The sequence below is a fragment of the Myotis lucifugus genome, unplaced genomic scaffold (genome assembly GCF_000147115.1).
Source record: "Myotis lucifugus unplaced genomic scaffold, Myoluc2.0 scaffold_80, whole genome shotgun sequence".
In the NCBI taxonomy this organism is placed as follows: domain Eukaryota; kingdom Metazoa; phylum Chordata; class Mammalia; order Chiroptera; family Vespertilionidae; genus Myotis; species Myotis lucifugus.
The window spans coordinates 2,075,024-2,101,956 of NW_005871128.1; the positions used below are offsets into that span (position 1 = coordinate 2,075,024).

Consider the following 26,933-nt stretch of genomic DNA (forward strand, 5'->3'; position numbering starts at 1 on the left):
ATAGTAGCCCCTGTCTCACTGATCACTTCTTCATAACTGGAGTTTTCTCAATTTTTTCTTGATTAGTCTTCTTCACTTATCATTTGGATTTATATTCCTTGAAACATGGTCCATATTTTCTGCTTTTTTTTTCAATGCTGTATATCAAGTAGAGATTCACTAACTATTTGCTGATTGATTTATTTCAAATCAAATCTCCTGTTAACGACCTCTTTACTTGCAGAATATTAATTATCCACAAAATCTAGGACATAGAAAGTCTCTGAGAAGGTTTAACCTCTACTATGATGCGCCTGAAATAAAACTTTGGCACAAAAAGAAACAGAATTTGTTTCTATGCTACACAGAAGTACAAAACACACTTAACAATAACATTTTAAATGAATCAAAACCAAGTTTCCAAGGGGAAAAAAATCACCCACAAGATAAATCCAATGTGACTTCATAAGGACCATAACACTGGTCAATAGCTCCACAAACAAAAAGTAATCTCTTTTGCAGGTTTTATTATTACTGATAGATTTTAATCGTTATTTTGACCACTACCTTACTGATTTATTTGCAAAATCTCAGGTAGGTTTGGTGTTGTTTCCATAAAATTGAAAGAATAAAATAAAATCCTAACTAATTTTGGAGAGAAGGCCAACTAGAATAAAAATTCCATTTTATTACTATAATAAAAGCTGACACCCAATCTTTATTGGTTGTTGACTGTATGCTAGGGACTGCTTTTAAAAATTTACATACATTATATGACTTCTCATAAGAATACTGCAAAGCAAGTAATCTTATTATTCCCATTTTATATGCAGGAAAACTGAGGCCTGAGAAGGTTAGGTAACTCACTCAAGGTCACAGAGAAGTAGTGGGGATGGAATTTGAAATCATCCAATTCTGCTCCAGAGTCCCTGTGTCTACACACTACTCACCCTGACTACATTAAAATTCAAAAACTAATCAGAACCAGACCTGGGGACTGCTAGCAAATTGAACATGGAAAAAGATTTCCAAATGCATTAAATTAGACATATGACTTATCCTACAATTGTGAGTAAATTCTCAATCACTTTCTCCTAATTTAGTTGAAACATTTGCATTCTTTGAATTTTTAAAAATATGTATCCAACTGAAAAGCAAAACTTACTTATGTTGAATTGAATTTGTGCCACAGGATTTTTGAGTTGTCGACAGGAGTGGAAATGTCATGGATTGAGCTAAACCATCTCTGAACGTGGCCTCTCAAGCAGTGTAATTATGAATAATTAAAATGAAAAATAGCTGCGCTTGCAAAAGCAAGCTAATATTTTAAGTTACTCATCTAAAACAAATGTCTTCGGAGCTCTTCATGTAGGACCAAATCCCATGTTATCAAGCCCTTTTCTCAAACTCTTTGCGCCTTCATTCTAGTCTTGGTCTCCACAGGAGTATCGGACCTAAGACCTATTCCATTCTCCAAAACCAGCCTCTTCCCTCCCTCAAAACTCAAACACCCACTCTCTTAGGCAAGGAGGAATCTACTGAGCCTGGGGAAATTAACATAAAAATGTAAATGCCTAGTGGCCCCTGAAATTTTCCAAAGCCTTTTTGTATTCAGACAGAGGATACTTTGAAAGTCCAAATGAATCTCTTTGATGTAGAATTATGAGGGTGAAACAAAGGGCATCAGAAGGAATACAGCTGGAGAGAGAGTGGCATTTCAGAGCAAAGAATTTATTAAGAAACTGTTCCTTTCTAAAAAAAGGGGGGAAAAAAGCTTTCTTTTCACTTCTGAACTAATACATCTAACATTTAAGGTTAGATCAAGGGTAAAGTGTGTCCCCACAAATGTTCCTATGTCTACTGAAAGTGATGGAAGAAGCTGCCATCTGCATGTTAAGGTCTTTCAAAAGGGAGTTCTTTGTCAACTGGAGATTGCTGGACTTTTCATATAGAACAAAGGCATTCCAGATAAGTTAATAAGGAAGAGGGGTATATCTTATTTTTTCAATGATTTCATAATTCATTAAATTAAAAATTTATTACTATTAAACACTGGGTTAGATAGTAGAATTCCAAAGGAGAGTTTAGTTTGTATTTGCCTTCATTGTGAAGTACCTGCATATAAAAATTACTCCAATAGATTCATTTATTAATTTACTCACTTCCTAGGTTTGACACTAAGGATACAAAATAAGCAAGCTATGTTCAAGTCATTCATAGTCCTGTAACAGATATATTTTTCTTTGCTTATTAAAGAGTTTTAATGTCATGATAAGTGTGTGGTATTATAGTTCATTTGACCTGTTTTTTTTTAATAGGGTTGTCATATTTTTTGGAAAGTTCAAGAATTTATAACAGATGACATTATCTTAGAATAAGCACTTACCCACCTAGCCATAGAAGACTCTCCTCTGTTTTACTCACAGGATTCCTAGAACTCTATTTCTGGCTAATAAAATGACTAGATCTATTTTTCACAGGTAACTCTGATTGATAGACATCTGCAAAGCTTTCCAGAGAGCATCAAACAAAGACAGCCAAAAAGTCTCAATTTGATCTATAGTAAAATTTCATCTCAATTAATTCCAGTTTTGTTGATCTAAATAAAACCCCATCAATTTTCCAAGACACAAATTCTCTACAAGAAGTGCATGAAACTCAGAGTGTTGCTAGGGATTCTGTTTTTCACATACAGGTCCCTGATGTGGCTAAGGAACCACTTCCAGGGGAAAGAGCCTTAAAAGGATGGAGGAGTGTGTGTGTGTTCCTCTCTTCCAGCCAGATTTTCTGAAGAAAATGGGAAGCAGATCAAGAAGGCACGCCAACTTGAAGATTGGTGGAAAACTGCAATTTCACTTAAAGTAGTAGGTGGCAATGGGGTTACAGTATGACTAAGAAAAGAGAATGAAAATGAGGAACATGTGAAACTTAGAAATATTGGATATCAGATAAGACAAAGAGTGCTCTAAAACTTTGCTGTAGAAACATATGCGAATAATAAACAGTGACACCACAAGATCCCTAATGAACCACTAATGAAGAATCAGAAAACATCAAAAGCATCTGATTCCTCCTCAAAAGTGGACAGCCCTTTAGAGACCCTGGGGGGACCAGAATCATTAAGAGTGAGGAGAGTGCTCTGGGCTTTTAGAGAATAGGCAACATGGAACTCTGGTTTCCATATTGTATTTCTTGCAGATCAAATCATTTTTATGTATAACATTTCAGTATTGTAAATACATTTTAAAAAGAAGTCTGCTGGTAGGTCACAGCAAGCTGTCTTATATTCTCCTTGGAACATTTATAGGTATTTCTCATTAATGTCAAGGCATCCTAAATAACGGAGTTAGTTTAACTAAAGAATTCTTTGGTTAACTTTCTGAAAAGCAATCTAAAAATAGTTTACAATAGTAAATTAATTATAATATACTGAAGTCAAATTCCAAACCAAATAGATTCACTTTAAATGAAATATTGAATGTAAATTTTTATTTCTTAAATTTAATTTCTTTATTGATTTTAACAGCTAGGCTTGAAGTATTTCATGAACTATTATATGAAAATGAATGGGAGAAATATGTATAAAAGATAGGAAGAATTAAATTATCTTAGCAGTACAGAAGCTAAGATTTTTTTAGTCATGGTGATTGAAATACTAAGAAAATTCCATCTACCCCTAGTCATTTGGCTCAGTGGATAGAGCATTGGCTATCAGAGTGAAGGGTCTGGGTTTGGTTCAAGTCAAGGGCACATGCCTGGGTTGAGAGCTCGATCCCTAGTAGGGGCTGTGTAGGAGGCAGCCAATCAGTGATTCCCTCTCATCACTGATGTTTCTAGCTCTCTCTCCCTTCCTCTCTAAAATCAATAAAAATATATTTTCAAAAAGAGAAAATTCCATCTAAATATAAATTATAATTCATATTTAAGAAAAAATTTTATGGTCACCTCAAGCAATAGATGATCAATACAGAAAACACTTTTTCCCTAGGGAGTCATACTTGCTTTCAAGTTAGACATTATTTGTATTAGGTAATTTTTAAAATAATATTAAAAATATTATAGTGAACAGAACACTTCTCAGTATCTTAGGGTGTGTCTCTGATGCCATAGTAAGTATCAACTTACTTAAAAACTTAGTCATTCATATTTAATAACATGGGAACATATCAAAGTATTTTGTTATGTAAAAAATAAACTGGTTATAAAATAGTATGTATATCACAGCTCCAAACATACTTTCCCAATGTAATTACTACATGATTAAGTGAAATAAATGCATATGCCTCCATTTTTAGAATTAGACATCTAACACAACATTAAAATCAATCTTAAATTTCTTCTCCATTTTTCTATCGGAAAATCATTTTGACAAATTAAGATCTTAGACATTTAAGAATTTAGAGCATATCTTAAGGGCCCTTTCTTAATTTTTTTAAAAATATATTTTATTGACTTTTTACAGAGAGGAAGGGAGAGAGATAGAGAGTTAGAAACATCGATGAGAAAGAAACATCGATCAGCTGCCTCCTGCACATCTCCTACTGTGGATGTGCCCGCAACCAAGGTACATGCCCTTGACCTGAATCGAACCCTGGACCTTTCAGTCCGCAGGCTGATGCTCTATCCACTGAGCCAAACCGGTTTCGGCAAGGGCCCTTTCTTAATTTTTTACAGAGATATAAGAATCATTCCGGGATCTAGCAGCAGTGTTGAGGGAGGGGGATGGAGAGGGAGCAAACAGATAAATAAGCAAACTAATATTGCTCCCTCACTCTACTGTGGGCTAGCAGTATCAGTTTTAGGTTCAAAGACAAATATAGACTAGAATATGCTTTTTAAAAGGTCACTAACACTCGGGTTTTAACCTGTTCTAAAGCATTAGGTGAAAATTTCATAACAGGGTCCATGGTGATTTGGAATTTTGTGGAAGCTCCAAATTTGGAAGCTCTTGTTTGTATATTTTAACCAAAAAAGAAAAAAAAAGCATTTTTGGTATTACTCACTTTGGGGCCTTGTAGTCCTGGTTTTCCAGGAGGACAAACACAGGGAGCTGAAGTTGAACCTACATCACTGGGGCCATTGAGACACTACAAAGACAAAAATGGAAATAAACATGGAAAGACGCATATATATGTATATGTACATATGTATCTGTATATTTTATTTAGCCTAACCTAATAAGAAATTCCCAATCACAAAAAGGTATGAATACTAAATACACTCAAACTACATTAAAAAAGTGGGTGTAATTTATCTAAAATACTTACAGTTGATGAAAGGAAGCTAAACAGTCCCACAATGCAAATATTACCTTAAGGAAAACAATAGTATCCAGGCCTACCTCGCCATTCTGAAAGAAAAACAATAACAAATGTGTTTGAAAATATGTTTTTAATTAAATTTCTATGTTATCTTCCTAATTTTCAGATATTTCATTGTCCAGGTTATAGATGATTGAAGAATCAAAACCAACCTCTAAAACATTTATTTGCAATTATCCTAAACAATTACTTATGTCTACATGTTATTATTACATTCACAGTAGGATAAACAAAGAAAATTAACAAGAATAAAGAGTAGGAGAAAATTAAAATGCCAAAGCTGCTTAATATAATGACCATGCAGAAACAAAAATACATCAATGCGGAATTTACATGCTCTCTTGACCTTACTGGAAATCCTTTAAGAACCAGAGAAAAAAGCCAAAACATATCTAACCGAGTCCGAAAGAGCATGAATTAAATTTCATGCACTCCAGGGGCGCTTCTCCCTAAACAGTCTATTTCTTACTGAATAAGTCACAGTTTGAGACAGGTTAATAATCTTCCCAAACAATACCACATTATATCAGAAAATGAGAAGGTGGGAATCAAGGTATAAAAAGCAAACAAGCTACACCAAGTCACAGCTAAGAGGAAGGAAGGAGACATAAAAGCACATACAAAAAAAACTGAATGTGAGAATTCAAAGTCTGCCATGTAATGTTATGCCTGTATTATACGGAAGGGAAATGGTAACGGTTATTACAATGATGCAGAAATATCAATAAATAAAGTATGTACAATGGACTCTCAAAATGCAATAACATTAATATGTTTAGTAAAGATTTATATTCCAAATTATAAGTATCTAAAAGGTATATTGCTTAAGCAATTACCTATCTAGAAAACCCATAATGAATCATTTGTAAAAGGTTCCATCTTTGAGTTTATTGTAGACCCATTAATTATGTTGCTCAATGTCCTCAAGACTTTAGAACATGTGGATTCATAAGTTATTCAGCTTAATAAGGAAAAAGGAGACTATGACAGCATGACTATATAAACTAAAAAAGCTCAAATAGGGCTCAAATATCACTGGGAATCTACATTGTCAAAAAGTTTTACAACATTCTACATTATTTGCAATAGCAGCAGTACTGCATACCATTTTTTGCCTAGAGGAAAAGACTGATTATATGCCCTTGTATATATAATCAGACTTTGTAACATTTTAGCTTATAATCCTTTCTTTCTTAACACATCAATGAAAATAGCCAAATAAATATATCCTAGAAATATAAGAAAATCTTAGGTAACAACAATAAAAATAAAACTATTGTTTGAAAAAATGTGCTGGTGAACAGGAAAATGAATCATTTCCTGCTCCAGAACTATAATGCGTAATATACTAATTATAAATTTAATTAAGAACAGAAATGTATTTCACACAAGATATTCAGACAAAATATCCTATAATTTTCTAGAGCAAGTCTAGTCATGCTTCTCATGAATATTAGGATAGTCACAGCCAGACATGATGTGGGAAAAACAGTTTCTTGTGGCCTTTCATTCATACTTACACAGTGAAACATTAAAATTTTATTTCAATTATGAGCTTCAAAATGTTTTAATCGATATAACTTTATTTGACAATTGAAAAAAAATAACTCTATACATTAAGTTAAAACTCACATATTATCTGCTTTTTATTTATGGCTTTGAAAGTACTAAAGCAACACTTGGAAAAAATAATCCATCCTACTTACAAATCCGGGAATCTCGCATGCTGTCTCCCGGTTGTTCTGTTCTGGGTCACAGTAGATTCGCAACTTTTGGACATCAAACTAGGAACATAAACCCAGTCAAGTAAAAGTTGAGGCCCAAGTTAATTGTTTTATAAGAACAACTCAGAGACACAGAAACAACCAATGTAGTTAGCAATTATGGAAAGTTTAAATCACAGCATTCAACTAAAACAATAAAAATATAAAATTTGAATACCTAGCATATAGTATTAAAGATGTGATACAAACTTCTCTAGCACCAAAAATAAATCTCTGATTTCCTTCAGGAACCCAGTGGAGCATTTTAGTACCCCTGTATAAAAGCTAGCCTCGAGAGAACTTTCTAGGACACTTAAAAAGGGTGGCTCAAAAACCATGTTTAGTCTCAGAGATTTAGTTGCTGGCATGGAATGTTGTGTGATGAGGCCCAGCACCTGTTACTATTCAAATACTTACTATAAATTGACATGTAATATTAACATATAGAGACCACGTGTGCAATCACACATTTAAATGTGACAGCCTCCTCTTAATAAAAAGAGTGGGAAAGCCTTACTTTTCAAATAGAGGATTTTACAAGAAATGACTTTTACATGCACACTTCTCAAACCACACATAAATAGTTCACTTTAAAGAGATATTGAAAAAGTTAGTTTTGTTCATGAAGAACCCTGACATGCATTAATTTAATTTTATCTTCACAGCTGTAAAGAAATGTTTATAATGCTACTTATAACTCTAATCACATTGCCTTTTCCAAATTCATTATTTAATCTATGCCTCTCCTGGGATAGTGTACATGAAATTGTTTCATGAGAATGAGAATTCTACCCTGAACCCAGGGGAACATTTTTCTAAGTATTCTTATTAAATAGATTAAGTCTAATTTTGCATTTTCATACTTATACAGAAACACACAATTTCACTGATGAACTGACCACATTTTTTAAGTATCTTAAAGAAATTCACAATTAAGTTAAATGTGATAAATACTATCAGAAAGGACAGCAAAAGCTCCATTTTATATAATGCAAAAAGCAAGTAATTACTTATCCACCTGAACAGTTTCTTCTTTCCCAGAGTATTTTCCAATTTGGGTTTGGCCACTGATGAAGATCCCTAAAACTGGATGTAAGGATTTATTTTCAATTTGTTGATCATCGATATATAGAGTTACATCCTGTTCTGTTACTAAGAGACGAATTTGATGCCAGCCTTCATCAAACAATGTCTATAGGAAGAAAGTATAGAAGATTCATAAATAAAATTCCTAACAATCTTTTATTTTCTTCATGCTCATTCCTTTGCTGTCAACCATAAATCCACACCACATAAATTAGCTATACTATATACAAATTCTCTCTAACCCAAGCTGGGCCTCAAATGCCATTCACCAATTATTTTATTAATCCCCAGAGTTTCTATTACATATCCCAAAGCAGTTGTGTCAAACAACTCCCTGAAGGTCACAAATGAGGTCCTAATCTCTGAATCCAAATGATTTCTCTCATTCCTCATCCTTTTTACTTCATTGAACTTTGGACTCCATAACTAGTCCCTTGTCTTTGATATTCTCACTCAACTTCCATGATTCAAACCCCCTGGATTATCTTCATTTCTTTTCCAATTGCTCATACTCTTACTCTTTGAGGACCCCTCTTCCTCAACCTGCCCTTTGTTGAGACATTCCCCACAAGTCTGTCCTTGACATCTTTCACTCTCCTCTTTGACTATCTCATCCATTCCTACAGGTCAATTATTACTTCTATGAACGAATTCCCATACTTACATCAACATATGGTACCTATAATTCCAATACTGCTAGAAAAATTTGCCAGGATGTCTCACAATCAGCCTGACAGAGTATATTACAAAACAAACTTGAACTATCCCCCAAACTTTCTTTTCCTTATTTTCTTTATATCACAGTATCTTCAGTTTCTAAACCAAAACAAGTTTCTTTACCTCCTTCTCAGTGTCAATAACAAATAGGTGCAAAGTTCTACCAAATATGTCTCCTAAACATGATTGAAATTCACTTCTTCATGTCCATTCTCACTGACATAAGTTAGGCTCATGAGTAGCTTGCTTTATTTGAATAATTTTCAAACATATCTCTATCTCAAACCCTTCCCTCTCCAGGCTATCCTTCATACCTCCATTCATCTCTCTCACTGGAGTTTTGTCACCGAACATGCCCCATCTTATTTTCTTATTTCCAGAATCTAACACAATTCCAAGATAGACTTGAAAGTATTGCTTATGAAAGAAAAAAAGAAAAAGAGAGGAGAGAGTTTCTTTCACCATGACACATCTATGGTCAAGACTTTTGAATGGAATACATCTATGGTCAAGAGAAGTCCATACCCCTTTGGGTGGCTTTCCAGGTCCCCACAAGTTGAGCTCATAACTTGCTAGTCCCTTCTTTCATGCATCTTATACTCTAAACACAGGGGATGCAAATTTCCATTCTCTACATAAAAATTCTGAATTGTACAACACATGACTATTCAATATTGAACTATTGACCTAATGTGTCCTTATGTTTCTCCATCAAAATCCTCTACAAACATGCTTCAAGGTCAGTCCAAAAACCATATCATTTATGAAGATTTTCTCATATTTTGTATTAGAATCCACTTTTCCCTCCACACTCTGCTAACTATGATATACTTCTATTAGATATCAGAAGCCTTAAATCTTTCATTATAAATAAGCTCCTTGAAGGAAAGAAACAATCCTTATTTATTTTTCATTTTTCATAGAACCTAGAACATTGCCTTTAGTGAAAATGGCAGACAACAATTTTTTAAAATTTAATCTATTTACCAATTGAAGAAATTATATAAATGCATAATTTTACATATAACTTTGTACATTTCCTAAATTATATACATCGTCAGACTTTCATAATTATAATAAATATCAAAACTTGATTGCTTTTATCATCACATCTGTATTCTGAACACATGACTTAGAAAATACATTTTTATTTTTAGTATATTGATTTTATTAAATATATCCCTTTATGGGGAATAAAATGTCCTTACAATTAATGTGAATTCTGCATCCATTTTCTGCCTGTATTTAATGTTCTAACAAATGTCTTTATTTCAATATCCTATGGGACATGGCCATGTAAAACAGACCAACATGGGCTATGAAAATGACCAGACCTAAATTCAGTTTCTATTGTCACCACTTAACTAGCTCTGTTACTTGGAGTAGGAACTTAATATCTCTGAACTTGGTTCCTTGTCTGTAAAATGGGAACAACAGGTTCTTCTTTGGGTGGTTATTACAATTCAATGTGCCTGGCACTTAGTAGCAGAAATTCAAAAATGTTAGTTCCTCCCACCCCTAAATTCCACATGGATTAAGAAAGAATTTTCCTGCCCAGATGGCATGGCTCAGTGGTTGAGCATCCACCTATGAACCAGGAGGCCACGGTTCAATTATTGGTCAGGGTACATATCCAGGTTGTGGGCTCGATCCGCAATGTGGGGCATGCAGGAGGCAGCCAATCAATTATTCTCTCTCATTATTGATGTTTCTATTTTTCCCTTCCTCTCTGAAATCAATAAAAATATATTTAAAAAAAGAATTTTCCTTCCTTTGTTTTTTCTTTCAATAAAGCAACATTGAAATCTGAAGCTGATATCTTTCCAGTCATGTTAAAATTATAGCTCTCTTCCCCCAATACACATAAACCTAACAGTGTTTCCTCATGAATAGCATAATCATATCCAGGCATCATTACCTTAACTCGAGGGTCAACAAAGGTGACCACTTGTGAGCCATTAACCACGCTGGTCGTTGTAAATAGTAGTGTTTTATCCACACCATTTAAGGTAACTGCTATTTGTGGCCTTCCATCAATGGTTAAAATTCTCCATAAATCCCATATTTTCTTGACCTTAAATCTCTGAGTGGAGACAAATACATATGATGGAGGAAGACCTTCTGGAAAAACATTGCTAGAAAAAGAAGAACATAAATAAGCTTAAAGAATTCTCAACAAAGCTATAGACATATCAAAAAATATATATCAACACATAACATTTACCTTGTGAATTCTGATAAATCAACTTTTGATGTTACTTCATATCCTTTTATCTTTGTTGGTGAAAGCTGGATTCTTTTCTTAACCTTTTTCTTTACACCCAAGCCTAAAAGAATATCAAACCCCTTCTCATCTCTAGCTGCCACTGGAATTCGTGTTGGACAGACAGATTCTATAAATCAAACGCAAAAGCAGTAAATGTTGATTAAGCATGGAATACTTCAATAAGAAAAGAAAATCAATAGAGGGATACTAGAGAATATAAGAATTATAAAATCTATATATGCATGCAAATATATATCAATGTATGTAAGTGTATTTTCTGAGAAAACATGGGAATTTTTTTTGGCATTCGAGAGTGAAGTCTCAACTGTCATTTCTCCCATTAAAAGGGGATACACATAAAACAGAAATGCAAGAGGAACATTTGTTAATGGATTATTTTAAACACTATGCTGAAGTTTATAAGTTACTATGTATTTTGAATATGGAGCAACCTAATACTTGGAGAGGCAGGAGGACACTGAAACAGGATTCATGATTCTCATCCAGGATTTACTATTAATTAGTCACAAGACCTTGGATAACTCTGAAATTTCTGGGATCTAAATGAATCCTAAGATTCCTTTCTTGCATTCCTAGCATTTGAGGGGTAAAAAAAAGTGTTGTTCTTCATATCCTTTCCAGTTCTAGCAGTTTATAATTCTACAGTTTAAATATCACTGGTTCTGTCACTCTGGAAAAAACTTAATTGTGGGTCTTCTGTTCACGAAAGTTCTAAAAATGGGCCTATTATCTCTTCTATGATTAATGACATTATATATTATAATAATCATTTATAAATAAGTAAAAACTATTTCCTTAACAAGAAGAATTATAGTTTGCATTATACAGTCATCTATGTAAGTTATAAAATATGATATGCCTTTCACTTCTCTGGGAAACTAGTGTCTCAAATGAGGTGGAAATTTTTATATGGTTGAAATGCTATTAAACTGTTATGCTGTAGAAATGTTGTAATATTTTTAGATTCTTCCAAGGCCCTCATATAACATACACATTGAGCATGACTGCTTATATTTTATAGAGCAGCTAACAGAACAAAACAAGAATAAACTTCACTAAACATACCTTAAAGTAATCACTCTCTTACATAACATTAGGGAAAGGGGAAGGCATTATATTTATAACACCATAAAAAGTAATGAGATGAATTTCATTAGCCCAAAATGTACAGTCATATCTTATACCACAGAATATTGGAAATAAAGGATTAACATAAATAAAATCAGATGGATGTTTCCCTGGGAAGAGAGGTATTTTTTTTTCCTCTCAGGTCTTAAGATACAAATTTTGAAGGGACCCAATCACATCCTTCTTGCTCTGGAGAGTTTGGAGCTAACTCATGAGGAGATAGGTAAATCAGGCAAAAAGAAGATGTTGGTTAGATGTGTGATTCAGTGAATTTCATGAGGCACACCCTCCCAGCAATGCAAGGCTGATTTAGTCCTACCCCACCTCAGGGGCAGGCTCTGCCCACTAAGATCACTTGTGGTCTACCAATTACTTTCATCAAACGCACTAATCCAAAAACTCTTTTGCTCATTTAGGGATAAGGAGTGAAAGAAAGCAGGAAGAGAGATCAAAAGAGCTGGTCTAGCTAATCCCTCCATATGAAAACATGAGAAGTAGGATACTCTATTACACAGTTGTAAATCATAAACCAATGCAAAAAATTAAAATTTTCCTGTCATTATGAGGCAGTATTTAGGAGGAGGATACACAAAACAATCACTTCAAATGCATTTGATTTAAAACTGCAAAAGAAAAAAGTTCAGCTGAATAGAAAATGTGTTTAACATTACATCATAAGAATATTCAGATTTCAATTGCACCTTCGATTTGCTTTACAAATGAGAAGTTATAAGATGCTGGGCAAAGAGCTCAGACTTAATACAAGAACTTTAGATTTAGACCTTAGCCTCTCTCATAACCTCTCATGAACCTTGGATTCTAATCTGTGAAGTGAGAATATGTAATTATCTCCACAGGTGATTACATATTGTCTGAGAATCAAATGTGGTGATGTATGCAAAAGTGCTTTGTAACTCCATAATTGCACGTGAGCAAAGGGAATAAAGCACACATTGCATCCATAATTTCAATAATAAAATCCTTTGCACTGTAATCTAATTCCCCAGAATTTATAGAAAGCAGTGTGACAGTTTGTGAAATCAGGAATATAAATTAACAGCCACAATATAGCCATGTTTTCATGTTCACCTAGGCACATCTCTTCAGGGAAAATGTATTTAAATAATTTTTTGGAGGAATAACCTTCTCCCCAATTTTCTCACCTACAAGGAGAACAAGATTACCCTTACAGCCCAGCCAGTGTGGCTCAGTGGTTGAGCGTCGACCTATGAACCAGGAAGTCATGGTTTGGTTCCCAGTCAGGGCACATGCCCGGGTTGTGGGCTCGATCTCCAGTGTGGGGAGTGCAGGAGGCAGCCAATCAATGATTCTCTCTCATCATTTATGTTTCTATCTCCCTCCCCCTCTCCCTTCCTCTCTGAAATCAATATATCAATATATCTATCTATATCTATCTATATCTATATCTATATATCTATCTATATATATATATATATCTATATGTATAGATATATATAGATAGATAGATATATATATATATATATGTATAGATATATATAGATAGATATATATATGGCTACCCTCACACATGGGAACTGAAAAGGAAAATGCTATTTTGATTACCAGCCAATAATTTTTGCATAAATTTAAGGGAAAAGAAAACAGGCAAATAATTAACATTTCCATTGTGTAGAAAAAAGAAATATATGTATAAGTATGCAACCACATTCAGAGAGGGGAATGGAAACTAAAAATAAAAACTGGAACTTGAAAGTTATAATTTTAAGTACCAGGAAAATCAAGTGCTAAGAGAAACTCAGTTGGGAACTTGCTATAAAACCTATAATAGGTAGATAGAATAATCTAGGTAAACAAATAGTGCATTCAGGAGCAAGTGCAAAAAAGACACACGGAAGACTTAAGTTCACAAATGGTTGACTACACAGTTATAATTTCAGTTTACACCACAAATAAATGCCCATACAAATAAGTGCCAAGAGAAAATCCCCCAGCTTGTGACATCTCCCTCGAGGGGGAGGTGAGGGGGAGTAGAGTTTGCTTCCAATACTCCAGCTTCTCAGAAGGCTGCCCAAGAGACTGGTACCTGCCTCGCCTCACTTGGAGCATAAAGGAATCAGAATCATCTGGATGCCTGTGGACTACTGAGAACAAAGAAGAGTGAGGGGTGGACTGCTGTGGCTGCATGGATCAGCAGGAACAGGAGAAGACACACTACTCGAGGCTTCTCCCTCACAGGAAGAGAAATGAGTGGAACATGATTCCAGTATTCCAGCTTTTTAAAGGGCTGCCTGACAAGATATGTGTCTTGCCTAAGAATGTTGACAGGAAACCAGCATATGTGGTTGCCTGGTAGTCATTGAGAACAAGAAAAAGTGGGGAAGTTATGACTAAAGAACTAGAGAACTTGAAGTGTCGCAGACAGACACCAAAGGGAGTGAGAGATTATGAGTGCCTGGAAAAGAAACCAGCAAGCCTCCCTAATTAAGAAATTACTCACACAGGCCCAGAGAAATATCATCCCCCAACCTCCTTAAAAAGGGTTCAGAGGCCCACAGAATCTCTAGTCAGACAGATTGGTGTCAGACTCCCCTGTACAAAGCCAATTGGTAAAGGCTGGGAGAGGTGACTCTTTTTTCAAATGTGTGGATCCCAAAACAAGACTATGAGATAGAAAAAGAAACAGGAAAACATGACCCAATTGAAAGAACAAAATAACTCTCCAGATACCAATCCTAAATGAAGGGAAGTATATTATCTGACAAAGAATTCACAATAGCCATCATAAAGATACTTTATAAATTTAAGAAAATAATGTATGAGCAAAATAAAAGTATCAACAAAGAGGCAGAAAATATAAAGAGGAACCAACAGAAATATGAAGCTGAAGTACACAATAACCAAATGAAAAAACTGACTACAGGGGTTTGAAATCAGACTTATCAAAGAGAAAAAAAGAACCAGCAATCTTGAAGACAGGTCATCTGCAATTATCCAGGCAGAGGGACAAATTTTTTAAAGAATGAGAAAAATTTAGAAAACCCTAAAGGACTCTATGGGACACAATCAGCTAGACCAGTATACATAGGATGGGAGTTGCAGAAGAAGAAAGGACAAAGCTTATCCTATATAATAAAAGGCTAATATGCAAATAGACCGAATGGCGGAACAACTGAACAACCGTCACTATGACGTGTGCTGACCACCAAGGAGGGGGTGTGTGGGACATGGTGGGCATCAGCTGCAGCAGGATGGTGGAGCAGGTGAGCGGGGACGCCAGAGCAAGGAGGGGCACTGGTTGCCGTCATTGGGGCAAGCCTCTGGTGGTTACTGAAAATTCTTTGCTCCTATGCACTGTGGCCCCGCCTGGCACTCGCACCTGCTGCCAGAACCAGCCCCACTCACACCCGCAGCCAGTGCCAAAGCTGCCGCTCACACCCACCAACCCCAATCACTCTGCACCATTAGCGGGTGTGAGCAGAGCTGGTGCCATTAGCACGTGGGAGTGGCAGTGAGAGCAGGGCTGCTGCAGACAGGGAACTGGGGGCTGCAGAGGAAAGGGACAGGCAGGGGCATGGAGAATGGGCTGCTGCAGCCTCGTGGCCCACAGTTCCTTTCAAGGTGCACAAATTCATGCACTGAGCCCCTAGTTTTAAAAATAATAGCCAAAACTTTCTCAAGTCTGAGAAAGAAAATGGACATCCAGAGACAAAGAGAGAATTTTGAAAGCATCAAGAGAAAGCAACTCCTTATGACAAGGGTATCCCAATAAGAGTATCAGTGGATTTCTCAGTAGAAACCTAGCAGGCCACAAGGGAATGGGATGATAAATTCAAAGTGCTGAAATGAAAAAAAAAAACTACCAACCAAAATAGTATAGCCGGAAAAAGTGTCCTTCAAAAAATGAATAAGAAATAAACACTTTCTCAGATTTAAAAAAAACTAATGAAGTTCATCACCACTAGACCTGTCTTACAAGAAATGCTGACAAAGTCCTCCAAGTTGAACTGAAAGAACATTAAATAGCAATACAAAAGTAGTGAAAAGTATTAAAATTGCTGGTAAAAGTAAACATATAGATTCAGAATATTAAAATGCTATAAGGGTGGTATGTAAATAACTTAATTCTGATAGAAAAGTTAAAAGATAAAAGTTTAAACAATAACTATAACTGTAAAAATGATAATGGATACACATATAAGATGATGTAATTTGTGGCATCAATAACAAAGTGTGAGAGGGGCAGGGAGATGCAACAATGTAGAGTATTTGTATGTGATTGAAGTTAAGATATTATCAGCTTAAAATAGATTTTTATAACAGTATAATGTTTAATGTAACCCCCATGGTAACCACAAAGAAAAAAACCTATACAAATGAAAGTGAAAAACAAATCAAAGCATGTCACTACAAAAATAATCAATGAAACACAGAGGAAGACCACAAGAGAGAAAAGAACAACAAAAAGGCTATATGACAGCAAACAACAAAAGAGCAATATGAAATCTTTCCCTGTCAGTAATTAGTTCAGATGTAAATGAATTAAACTCACCAATAAAAAGACACAGACTGGTTAAATGTGTTTTTAAAAACACCAAAATTCAACTATATGCTGTCTATAAGACATGTACTTTCTAATTAAGGACACACACAAGTAAAAAGTAAAAGGATGGGAAAAAATACTCCATGCAAATAGTAACCAAAAGAGAGCAAAGGTGTTCATACTTATATCAGATAAAACAGGCTTTGAGTCAAAACTGTCAAAAGAGACAAAGAAGGACATTATTTAATGATAAGAAGGTCAATTTGCCAGCAAGAAATAAAAGATATAATAACTCTAAATACATATATATATATATATAACTGAGGGGGGAAATATACAATAACATAATAATAGTAAGGGATTTAAATGCTTCACTTTGGATAATAAATAGAACATCCAGACAGAAGATCAAAAAGGAAACAAAGGATGTGAAAAACACTACAGATCAAATGAATCTAACAGACATATGCAGAACATCCCACCACACAACAGCAAGTACACATTCTTAAACACAAACAACATTCTCCAAGAAAAAACATGTTAGGTCAAAACACAATTCTCAACATATTTACGAAGATTGAAATGATACCAAGTGGGGAGAGATTGCCAGAGAAGTTATATGGATATATGCATAACCTATGGACACAGACAATAGAGTGGTGAAGGCCTGGGAGGGGTGGGTACAGGTTGGAGGGGGTCAATGGAGGGGAAAAAAACAAGCAAAGGAGACATCTGTAATACTTTCAACAATAAAGATAAAATTTTTTAAAAAGTTTTGGTACAAATATTCAATGAAATATTACTCAGTCATAAACAAGAATGGAATTTTGCCTTTTGCAATAGCATGGATGGACCTAGAGGGTATTATACTCAGTGAAATAATTCAGTCAGAGAAAGATAAATATGGTATGATTTCAATTATGTGGAATCTAAAGAACAAAATAAATGAACAAAACTGAAACAGACTCAGAGAGAGAACAGACTGATGGTTTCTAGATGGGAGGGGGAAGAGGGACTGGGTGAAAAAGGTGAAGGGATTAAGAAGTATAAATTGGTAGTTACAGAATAATCATGGGATTGTAAAGTACAGCATGGTACTTTACATTCATAATATTGAATGTAAACTCTAATTTAAAATTTAAAAAATTAAGAAAACATAATAGAAAACAAAAGAAATAAATGTTAGACTCTGAGACAATAAAGAAACCATTGCTCATCAACAAAAAGTGGACCTGAAATAAGGAATGCAGTGCAGAATACACCTCAAGGGAAATAATAGGTCAGGGAAGATGAAATAATCCATATGGGAACAATCTTATATAATAAAGAGCTAATATGCTAATTAGACCGGACCACAGAATGACCTTCCAGACAACCTTCCAGAACGACCAGTGGGCGGGGGGCGGGACCGCAGGGCCACGAGGCAGCCAGGGCTGTGAGGGCCTACTCTTGCACGATTTTTGTGCATCGGGCCTCTAGTGATATAAATAATATTTTGTTCACTGTGGATCAACCACAGTAGAGCATAAAAGCAAACAGCATTAGGAAATGGTAATTGTACATGCTGAGAACCTCAAAGTAGAAGCTAATTATTTGTCAAAATATGGAATTGTCAAGTAATTCAAATGTAAATTACATGATGTGAGGCTGCTGCAATAAAACAATGATAATTTAGTCAATTATCACAACATAGTATAAAAAGTCAAGTACAAAAAGGCCATATATTCCATAAGCATGATTTCAAAGACTATACTTTATAAGATAGCTACAGTACAGCATATATGTGAACTGAATAGACATGGACATTATCTACATTCTTTTTTGAGTGTGGATGAAAAAATATTTGGCAAGATTTCAAATTTGTTTTTTTGTTTTTTACAGATTGTACATTTTAGCTAAAAAAAAATTATACTCCTTTTAAGCACAGTTACTCTTTCATGGGTAATTAGAATTTTTAAAATAAAATGCATTTGCCAAAATATATATCAACAGAAAACAAAACTATGAAGCAAATATTGAGCAGACATATTTAATCAAACTTGTGTTTTAGGATAAAAATCAATGGTAAGTGATATCTCACCATGAAGTCTATTTTAATAATGAAATATATCTACTTTCAAAACCAAATATTGTATTTTGACAATATATTAAAAATCTAAATCCCAGCCTGTTCAAGATGACAAAAGTCAACACAGTCTTACTGTTAGAGATTCATAAAGAGAATAACTGTGATGACTATTTACACTTGTTATAGTACCTTTTTAAAAGTTCATTTAAAGAATATGCTTAATTTAAGTCATTTAAAAAACTTTAAAATGTTTTTATTTACCATATCCCCCAAACAAATACTTTTTAAAATAGAGGAATTAATTTTTTTCTAAGCCACAATAATTTTTGAAATTTTTCTATCAAATGTGAACTAATCAAGTTTTGGAATTTCTGATAGTAAACTGGATTAAAAAGTCTTTCCATTTTACGTGAATATTATTTTTCTAGGTATATGATATATTAAATGCCATTAATGTTAAAAATAAAAGATTTGAACAAATTACCTCCCCCAAAATAATCTGATCATAAGTAAATGTTTAACAGAAATTGGAATTTTCCCATACCATGGAGTCATCATGAAGTTAGATTTTATGGTATGACATATACATCCTATCTAATAATAGACAAACATGGTAATTGACCGTACCTTCGCTACACCTCCCATTGGCTAATCAGCGTGATATGCAAATTAACCCAACCAAGATGGCGACCGGCAGCCACGCAGCTGAAGCGAGCAGGAGGCTTGCTTGCTCCAGTGATGGAGGAAGCCAAGGTTCCCCGCCTGCCGCGGCCCAGCTCTGAGCTCCGAAAGCAACAAAGTTTCAATTATAAAAGCTAAACAAACCCCAGGTACTTGCTTTCAGCAGGCCGTGGCCTCAGAGCTGGAGCGAGTAGGAGCCGGCTCTCAGCTCCAGTGATGGCAACAAAGTTTCAATTATAGAAGGTAAATAAATCCCAGAATAAAAAAGAAAAAAAAGAAAAAAAGGAGAGGCTGGGAGCTTCAGTCACCCACCAGCCTGAAAACAGCCCTCAGCCCCTCATCCAGGCTGGCCAGGCACCCAAGCGGACCCCCCACCCTGATCCGGGACACCCTTCAGGGAAAACCAGCCGGCCCCCACCCGTGCACCAGGCCTCTATCCTATATAGTAAAAGGGTAATATGCAAACTGACCCTAACAGCAGAAAGACTGGGAATGACTGGTCACTATGACACACACTGACCACCAGGGGCAGACGCTCAATGCAGGAGCTGCCCTCTGGTGGTCAGTGTGCTCCCACATGAGGAGCTCTGCTCAGCCTCAAGCCAGGCTAATGGCTGCCAGTACAGTGGTGGTGGTGGGAGCCTCTCCTGCCTCCTCAGCAGTGCTTAGGATGTCCGACTGCAGCTTAGGTCTGCTCCCTGCTGGCAAGTGGACATCCCCTGAGGGCTGCCGGCCTGCCAGAGGGATGTCTGATTGCCAGCTTAGGCCCAATCCCCCGGGGAGCAGGCCTAAGCCAGCAGGTGGTCATCCCCTGAGGGTCCCAGATTGTGAGAGGGCACAGGCCAGGCTGAGGGACCCTCCCCGCCGAGTGCACAAATTTTTGTGCACTGGGCCTCTAGTAATAAATAAACTGGTAAGCACTATATTTCCAAATGTTCTCTCACTGCAGATGGAAGTTCCATTTGTCTCTCAAGTACAATTTGCAACATTTTTCCAGAGCTTTAAAAATATTAGTAATTTTCCCCACCAGTGTGGCACAGTGGTTCAGTGTCAACCTATGAACCAGGAGGTCATAGTACAATAGGGGGCGTGCAGAAGCCAGCTGATCAATGATTCTCTCTCATCACTGATGTAGGTTTCTATATCCCTCTCCCTTCCTCTCTGAAATCAATAAAAAAAGTTAGTAATGTGATCTTTCTTTGAAAAAATAATGAAAGATTCTCATTCAGAATTATGTTCAAGAATATTCCCTGTTTTTATAATAGAAAAATGTAGAAATGAACTAAATATATAAAAATAGAGATTATTAAATAAATAATCTTAGGAGATTGTCTGCTAACATGTTAATAGTATGCAAATTATACACACAACAATAAAGTATGTAATAATATGAAAATTGGGTATTAAATTATATGTACAATACTATCCTTACTTAGTCACATGAATAAACTCTCAGACAATCTGAACTAAAAAAAAAAAAAAAAAAAAAGAGAGAGAGAGAGAGAGAAAAGAAAAAGGCCAAAATAAAAAAGGAGAAAAGAACTCATTAATAGGAGTGATATGATCATGTGTAGTTTACATATATTTTTATTCTTTATGTGTCTTTATTTTCTACCATCTCTACAACAGACATGTTGCAATTGAAAGGTAAAACAACAAATATAACAAAATATTTTATTATCCAACTATAGATTTTATAAGTGTTTCTAAACACAAAACTTATCCATAAAAAATTTTTGTTCACCTCAATTCTAACATAATTATTTGATATTAAAAATAACTATACAAGTGTAAATAAATGAGCTATGCCAAAATGTAAGAAAGTGCAGTTATTAATTGTTTCCAAATTATATTAAGGCTTACCTTCACAAAGTTTCTGCTTCATCACCTCCCTTATTTTGGATATCACAATATAGTCTTCAACATAAAACACATACGTAGATGAAGGCTTGTTGGCAATAGCTCTAAGTTCTGCATCTTCTGTTTCTGAACCAACACCGATGGCAAATAATGTTATTTTATTGTCTCTTGCTGCTTCTGCTGCTTCTTTGACTTCGTCTTGGGATTTACCATCCGTAAGTACTACTGCAATCTTAGTCAGAAATCGTGAGGACTTGGCAAAAAGGTAATCAAGTGCAAACTGGATGGCCTTCCCTGTTCTTGTGTTTCCTCCTAAGTAATGTATGGATTCCATTGCTGCCACCAAATTCTCTCCCGAATCATGTCTTCCAAGAGGAATCTCCAGTACGGGGTAGTCACTATATTGGACCACTCCCACCTGAATAAACTTGGGTCCTATGTCAAAGTTTTTTGTGATGTTGACAAGCCACTTTTTCACTATTTCAAAGCTTTCTGGGCCAACACTGTAAGAACCATCTAAGATGAAAACTAAATCTGTTGGAGCAGTACGACAACCTAAGTGTAAAAAAAAAAGTCGTCAGTGAGCATCTATACTAATAAAAGGGTAATATGCTAATAGACCGGACATCTTCCAGACATCCTTCTGGACAAAGCCACGGTGGCAGGGGCCAAGGCAGAGGCGGTTAGAGGTGATCAGGCTGGTCGGCCAGGGAGAGCAATTAGGGGGATCAGGCTGGCAGGGGAGAGCAGTTAGGGCAATCAGGTCGGCAGGGGAGAGCAGTTAGGAGCAATCAGGCAGGCAGGGGAGAGCAGTTAGGGGCAATCAGGCAGGCAGGAGTCCCAGATTGGAGAGGGTGCAGGCCAGGCTGAGGGACACCCCCTGCCCCCCCAGCCATGCATGAATTTGTGCACAGGGCCTCTAGTTTGTTATATAAAAAGCAAAAAGTGGAATGTTTTAAAAACATGATTTTTTAATTAACCAGATAGACTGAATTCTTTCCCAATTCATGTGTATGTCAATTCACTACAATGAATATTTTAAATATTTTAAAAGTTACATGTCAATTATACCCCAATAAAGCTGATTTTTTTTAAAGATCATAGTAACTATAGCAGCTTTGTGAAGATTAAGATACACTGCTTAGCTCATGAAAAATCTTTGTAAATGAGGGCTATTGCTTTGGTTGATATTTTATTTTTTTAAATGAATGATTGAGCTTTAAAATGAGGAATAAAATATGTATGCTGTATATGACCATGATATCTAGATATTTCTTTGTTGTACAAGTATTACCTATCATAAAGCAGCATTTTATTCTATTTCCCCATTGAATAAATGAAAATAAATAAATGCCTGGTTTTCAGCTATACACCAACATTGTTTTAAGTTATCAACAAAATATGTTTTATTTAATACTACCAGAAATATTTACCAATATATATAAACCAATTAATAGGGAGAAAGAAATTAAAAAAACAACAACTTTCTGCCAACTTCAGGACTCAGCAGCCATTAAAAGATCCATATTCTTTAATATCCTATCTAATAAAAGAGAAACATGGTAATTAGCCGTACATCTGCTACCCTTCTCATTGGCTAATCAGGGCGATATGCAAATTAACTGCCAGCCAAGATGGCGGCCGGCAGCCATGCACTGAAGCAAACAGGGAGCCTTGCTTGCTCCAGTGACGGCGGACTCCAACGTTCCCCGCCTCACTTGCCGGCCTCTCAGCTGCAACTCTAAGCAACTATGTTGCAAATATAGAAGCTAAACAAAACCCCAGAAACCCGCTTTAGTCAGCCGGGCTTCAGCCAGCCGGACCGCAACATTGTATCAATTACAGAAAGTAAACAAAGGCCAGAGCCGAGGCCTCAGAGCTAAAGCTGGCCCAGAATAAAGAAAAAAAGGAGTGGTTTGGAGCTTCAGTCACCCGCCAGCCTGAAAACAGCCCTCAGCCCCTCAGCCAGGCTGGCCAGGCACCCCAGTGGGGACCCCCACCCTGATCCAGGACACCCTTCAGGGCAAACCAGCTGGCCCCCACCCATGCACCAGGCCTCTATTCTATATAGTAAAAGGGTAATATGCCTCCCAGCACCGGGATCAGTGGAGCCACGAGGCCTCCTGGCACCGGGATCAGCGTGACAGGGGGCAGCGCCCAAACCCCCTGATCACCCTGCGGCTCTGTGTGTGACAGGGGGCGGGGCCACAACCTCCCTATCCGCCCTGCTCTGTTCGTGACAGGGGGGAGCTCCCCAACCCCCTGATCGCCCTGCGGCTCTGTGTGTGGCAGGGGGCGGTGCCCCAACTCCCCTATCGGCCCTACTCTGTGTGTGACAGGGGGGAGCTCCCAAAACCCTGATGGGACCTGCTCTGTGTGTGACAGGGGGCGGTGCCCAACTCCCCTATCGGCCCTACTCTGTGTGTGACAGGGGGGAGCTCCCAAACCCCCTGATGGGCCCTGCTCTGTGTGTGACAGGGGGCGGTGCCCCAACTCCCCTATCGGCCCTACTCTGTGTGTGACAGGGTGCAGCGCCTGATCAGCCCTGATCAGCCCTGCTCTGTGGGTGATAGAGGGCGGTGCCCCAACCCCCCCCGCCACGGGCCCTGCTCTGTGTGTGATGGGGAAGAGCCATAACCTCCCCATTGGCCCTGCCCTGAGTGTGACAGTGGCGGCGCTCCAACCCCCTGATCAGCCCTGCTCTATGGGTGATAGAGGGTGGTGCCCCAACCCCCTGATCCGCCCTGCTCTGTGTGTGACAGGGGGCGTTGCCCCAACTCCCCTATCCGCCCTACTCTGTGAGTGACAGGGGGGAGCTCCCCAACCCCCTGATGGGCCCTGCTCTGTGTGTGACAGTGGGGAGCTCCCCAACCCCCTGATGGGCCCTGCTCTGTGCGTGACAGGGGGAGCTCCTCAACCCCCTGATCGGCCCTGCTCTGTGCATGACAGGGGGCAGCGCCCCAACCCCCTGATCCGCCCTGCTGTGTGTGACAGGGGGCGGTGCCCCAACTCCCCTATTGGCTCTACTCTGTTAGTGACGGAGGGAGCTCCTCAACCCCCTGATCAGCCCTGCTCTGTATGTGACAGGGGGGAGCTCCTCAACCCCCTGATCGGCCCTGCTCTGTGTGTGACAGGGGACGGAGCCCCAACCCCCCTCATGGGCCCTGCTCTGTGCATGACAGGGGGTGGCGTGGCAACTTCCCTATCGACCCTGCCTTGAGTGTGACAGGGGGCGGTGCCCCAACCCCCCAATCGGCTGTACCCTGAGCGTGACTAGGGGTGGCATCGCAACCTCCCGATCCGCCCTGCTCTGTCATGACAGGGGGCAGCGTCCCAACTCCCCAATCGGCCCTACTCTGAGCCCGACCAGGGGCTGCACCTAGGGATTGGGCCTGCCCTCTGCCACCCGGGAGCAGGCCTAAGCCAGCAGGTCGTTATCTCCCGAGGGGTCCAGACTGTGATAGGGCACAGAATGGGCTGAGGGACCCCCCTCTCCCCCCCAAGTGCACAAATTTTTGTGCACTGGGCCTCTAGTAGTTCATAAAAGTTAAATGAACCAAGATCACCAAAGCCATCACTCTTTCACTACATGCAAATGAGTTTTTAAAGGTCTGATCTCTCATCTTCAGCAAATAATGTAGCCAAAACATTGGCTTGTGCTAAGTGAATCTATATTCAAAGTTATAAATCTATTCCTTTCTCCATAAAAATTCTTGTTTCAAGAAACAAGGAAACTGTGTGATCAGCACATCTTATAGTTCTATTGGAGAAAAAAACTAACTCTGGTGGAAGTTATATCTGGACAAGTTCTAAGCACTTTTAGAAAACAACAATAACAACAACAACAAAACTTCACTCTCTTTTCCAAAGCATACAACATGCCTCTAAACCTGTCTCATTCTTTTGGTGTATGTATATTGAATACCTACTCTGTGTCTGATATCATGCAAGGTACTGCCTTCAAAGATACATAAGATATCTCAAAAAAGCTCATGGTGTAGTAAGATAGATAACTGGTTGGTTAGGGAAAGTACAAAGTATTATGAAAACATTTAGGAAGGGTAGTAACCTAACTGTGGAAAGTTCAGGAAGGTTGTATGGGAAAGCCGACAGGCAACCTGATGTCTGAAAGGAGAGCTTGGGCCAGGTGAAGAGGACATTCTAATCAAAGGGAACAGCAAGAGTGAAGGTCCAGAGATGAGAGGCAGACACAGCCAAAAGACAAGGTTTGTTTGGATAACTCCAACAGTTTGAAATGGCCAACAGAATTCGCAGGATGGAACTGCTATATTTGCCTTCTCCTTCTCTAACTTCTGAATTCAAAGCAGCAAAAATACTACTGCTCATGGCCCATCTGATAAGGATCCCATGTCCCTGGATTTGATGGGTTGGAATAATATGGGATGAGCCGAGGTAATATGATAATAAATTTTAAGTCTTGTGCTTTTACTCATATTAATGGTCTCTCTTAAGTTGTGATCTGAGGCCCACTTTAAAGTTATAAGGATGATTTATTTTCTGTATACTTTTCAAATAAGATGTAATTGCAAAGAACGGTATTGGCTAAGAATTGTTTAGTGACAATTAGTATTTTTGTATCTCTTTAGCGGTAAATTATCAGTCAATCTCTCCCTCTCTTGTCCTCTCTTCCGCTTCCTCACTCTCTCCTTTCTTCTCTTTTCCTTATCTTTGCCTACTTACGTATCATATCTGGGATGATGATGACAAGGCTCACATGAAGAGTCCTTAATTTAACAGTTACCTCAATGTAACCCATCAGAGTAACCAGCTCAATAAACACTGTAATCAGGTGAACATGTCTAACAATCAAGGTGTTATTAAAAATAAAAACATCTGCCAAAATATGGATTTGTCTCAAAAACACAAGTGTGATTATGATGTTACTCCTAAGGTGGTGGTGCAGTGCAGAAGGGCACAAGGCACACCATCCAACAACCTCTGCCATGCGACCGCTGCCAGAGTTCAGGGCAGGGACAGCAGAGTGGAAGTTGGTCCAGAGGCAACTTTTCTAACCAAGGGAAATAGCTCTTCTGTTATTTTTGAACACTGGTCTCGGGTTATGCTTTTATTGAGGTTTTGAAGGACAGGAAGTTGTGTTTGCAGAGCTCTTCAATGTTGCCCTTCCTAAATACTGAGATTCATTACTGTCTGGACCTGCCAGTGTTTGTGTGCCTCTTGATTCTGTGGTTATAAATGCTTACAGGGTTATTCTTGGCAATTCCTACCCCTTTCCAGAGCCATAAAGTATACATTTCATAACTGTAAGGTTAGCTAAGACCATGGGTACAAAAAGAAAATATCACCATTTATAAACACCAGACAAAATAGCACTCCAAGACACCTTTTCCTTAGGGAAATGAATCAGAGATGTCATAGAAAAGAAAAGGACTGAAGATCAAAAGCATAGTTTAAATACTAGTTACAGCTCCTGCAAGCTATGTGATACTAGGTAAGCCTCTTAAATTTTATGAATCTCTTTTCCCTATTAAAAAAAAATAGC

General features: G+C 37.5%; 1 protein-coding gene across 1 annotated transcript in view; it reads right to left on the bottom strand.

The window, feature by feature from the left end:
* Positions 1-26,933, bottom strand: part of COL21A1 (collagen type XXI alpha 1 chain) — a 110,030-nt gene that overhangs the window by 81,951 nt on the left and 1,146 nt on the right. The window contains 7 exon segments of the mRNA XM_023755568.1: positions 4,983-5,066; positions 5,321-5,329; positions 7,007-7,084; positions 8,082-8,255; positions 10,785-11,001; positions 11,091-11,259; positions 21,416-21,967. Of these exon segments, the coding sequence (XP_023611336.1) occupies positions 4,983-5,066; positions 5,321-5,329; positions 7,007-7,084; positions 8,082-8,255; positions 10,785-11,001; positions 11,091-11,259; positions 21,416-21,967 (1,283 nt within the window).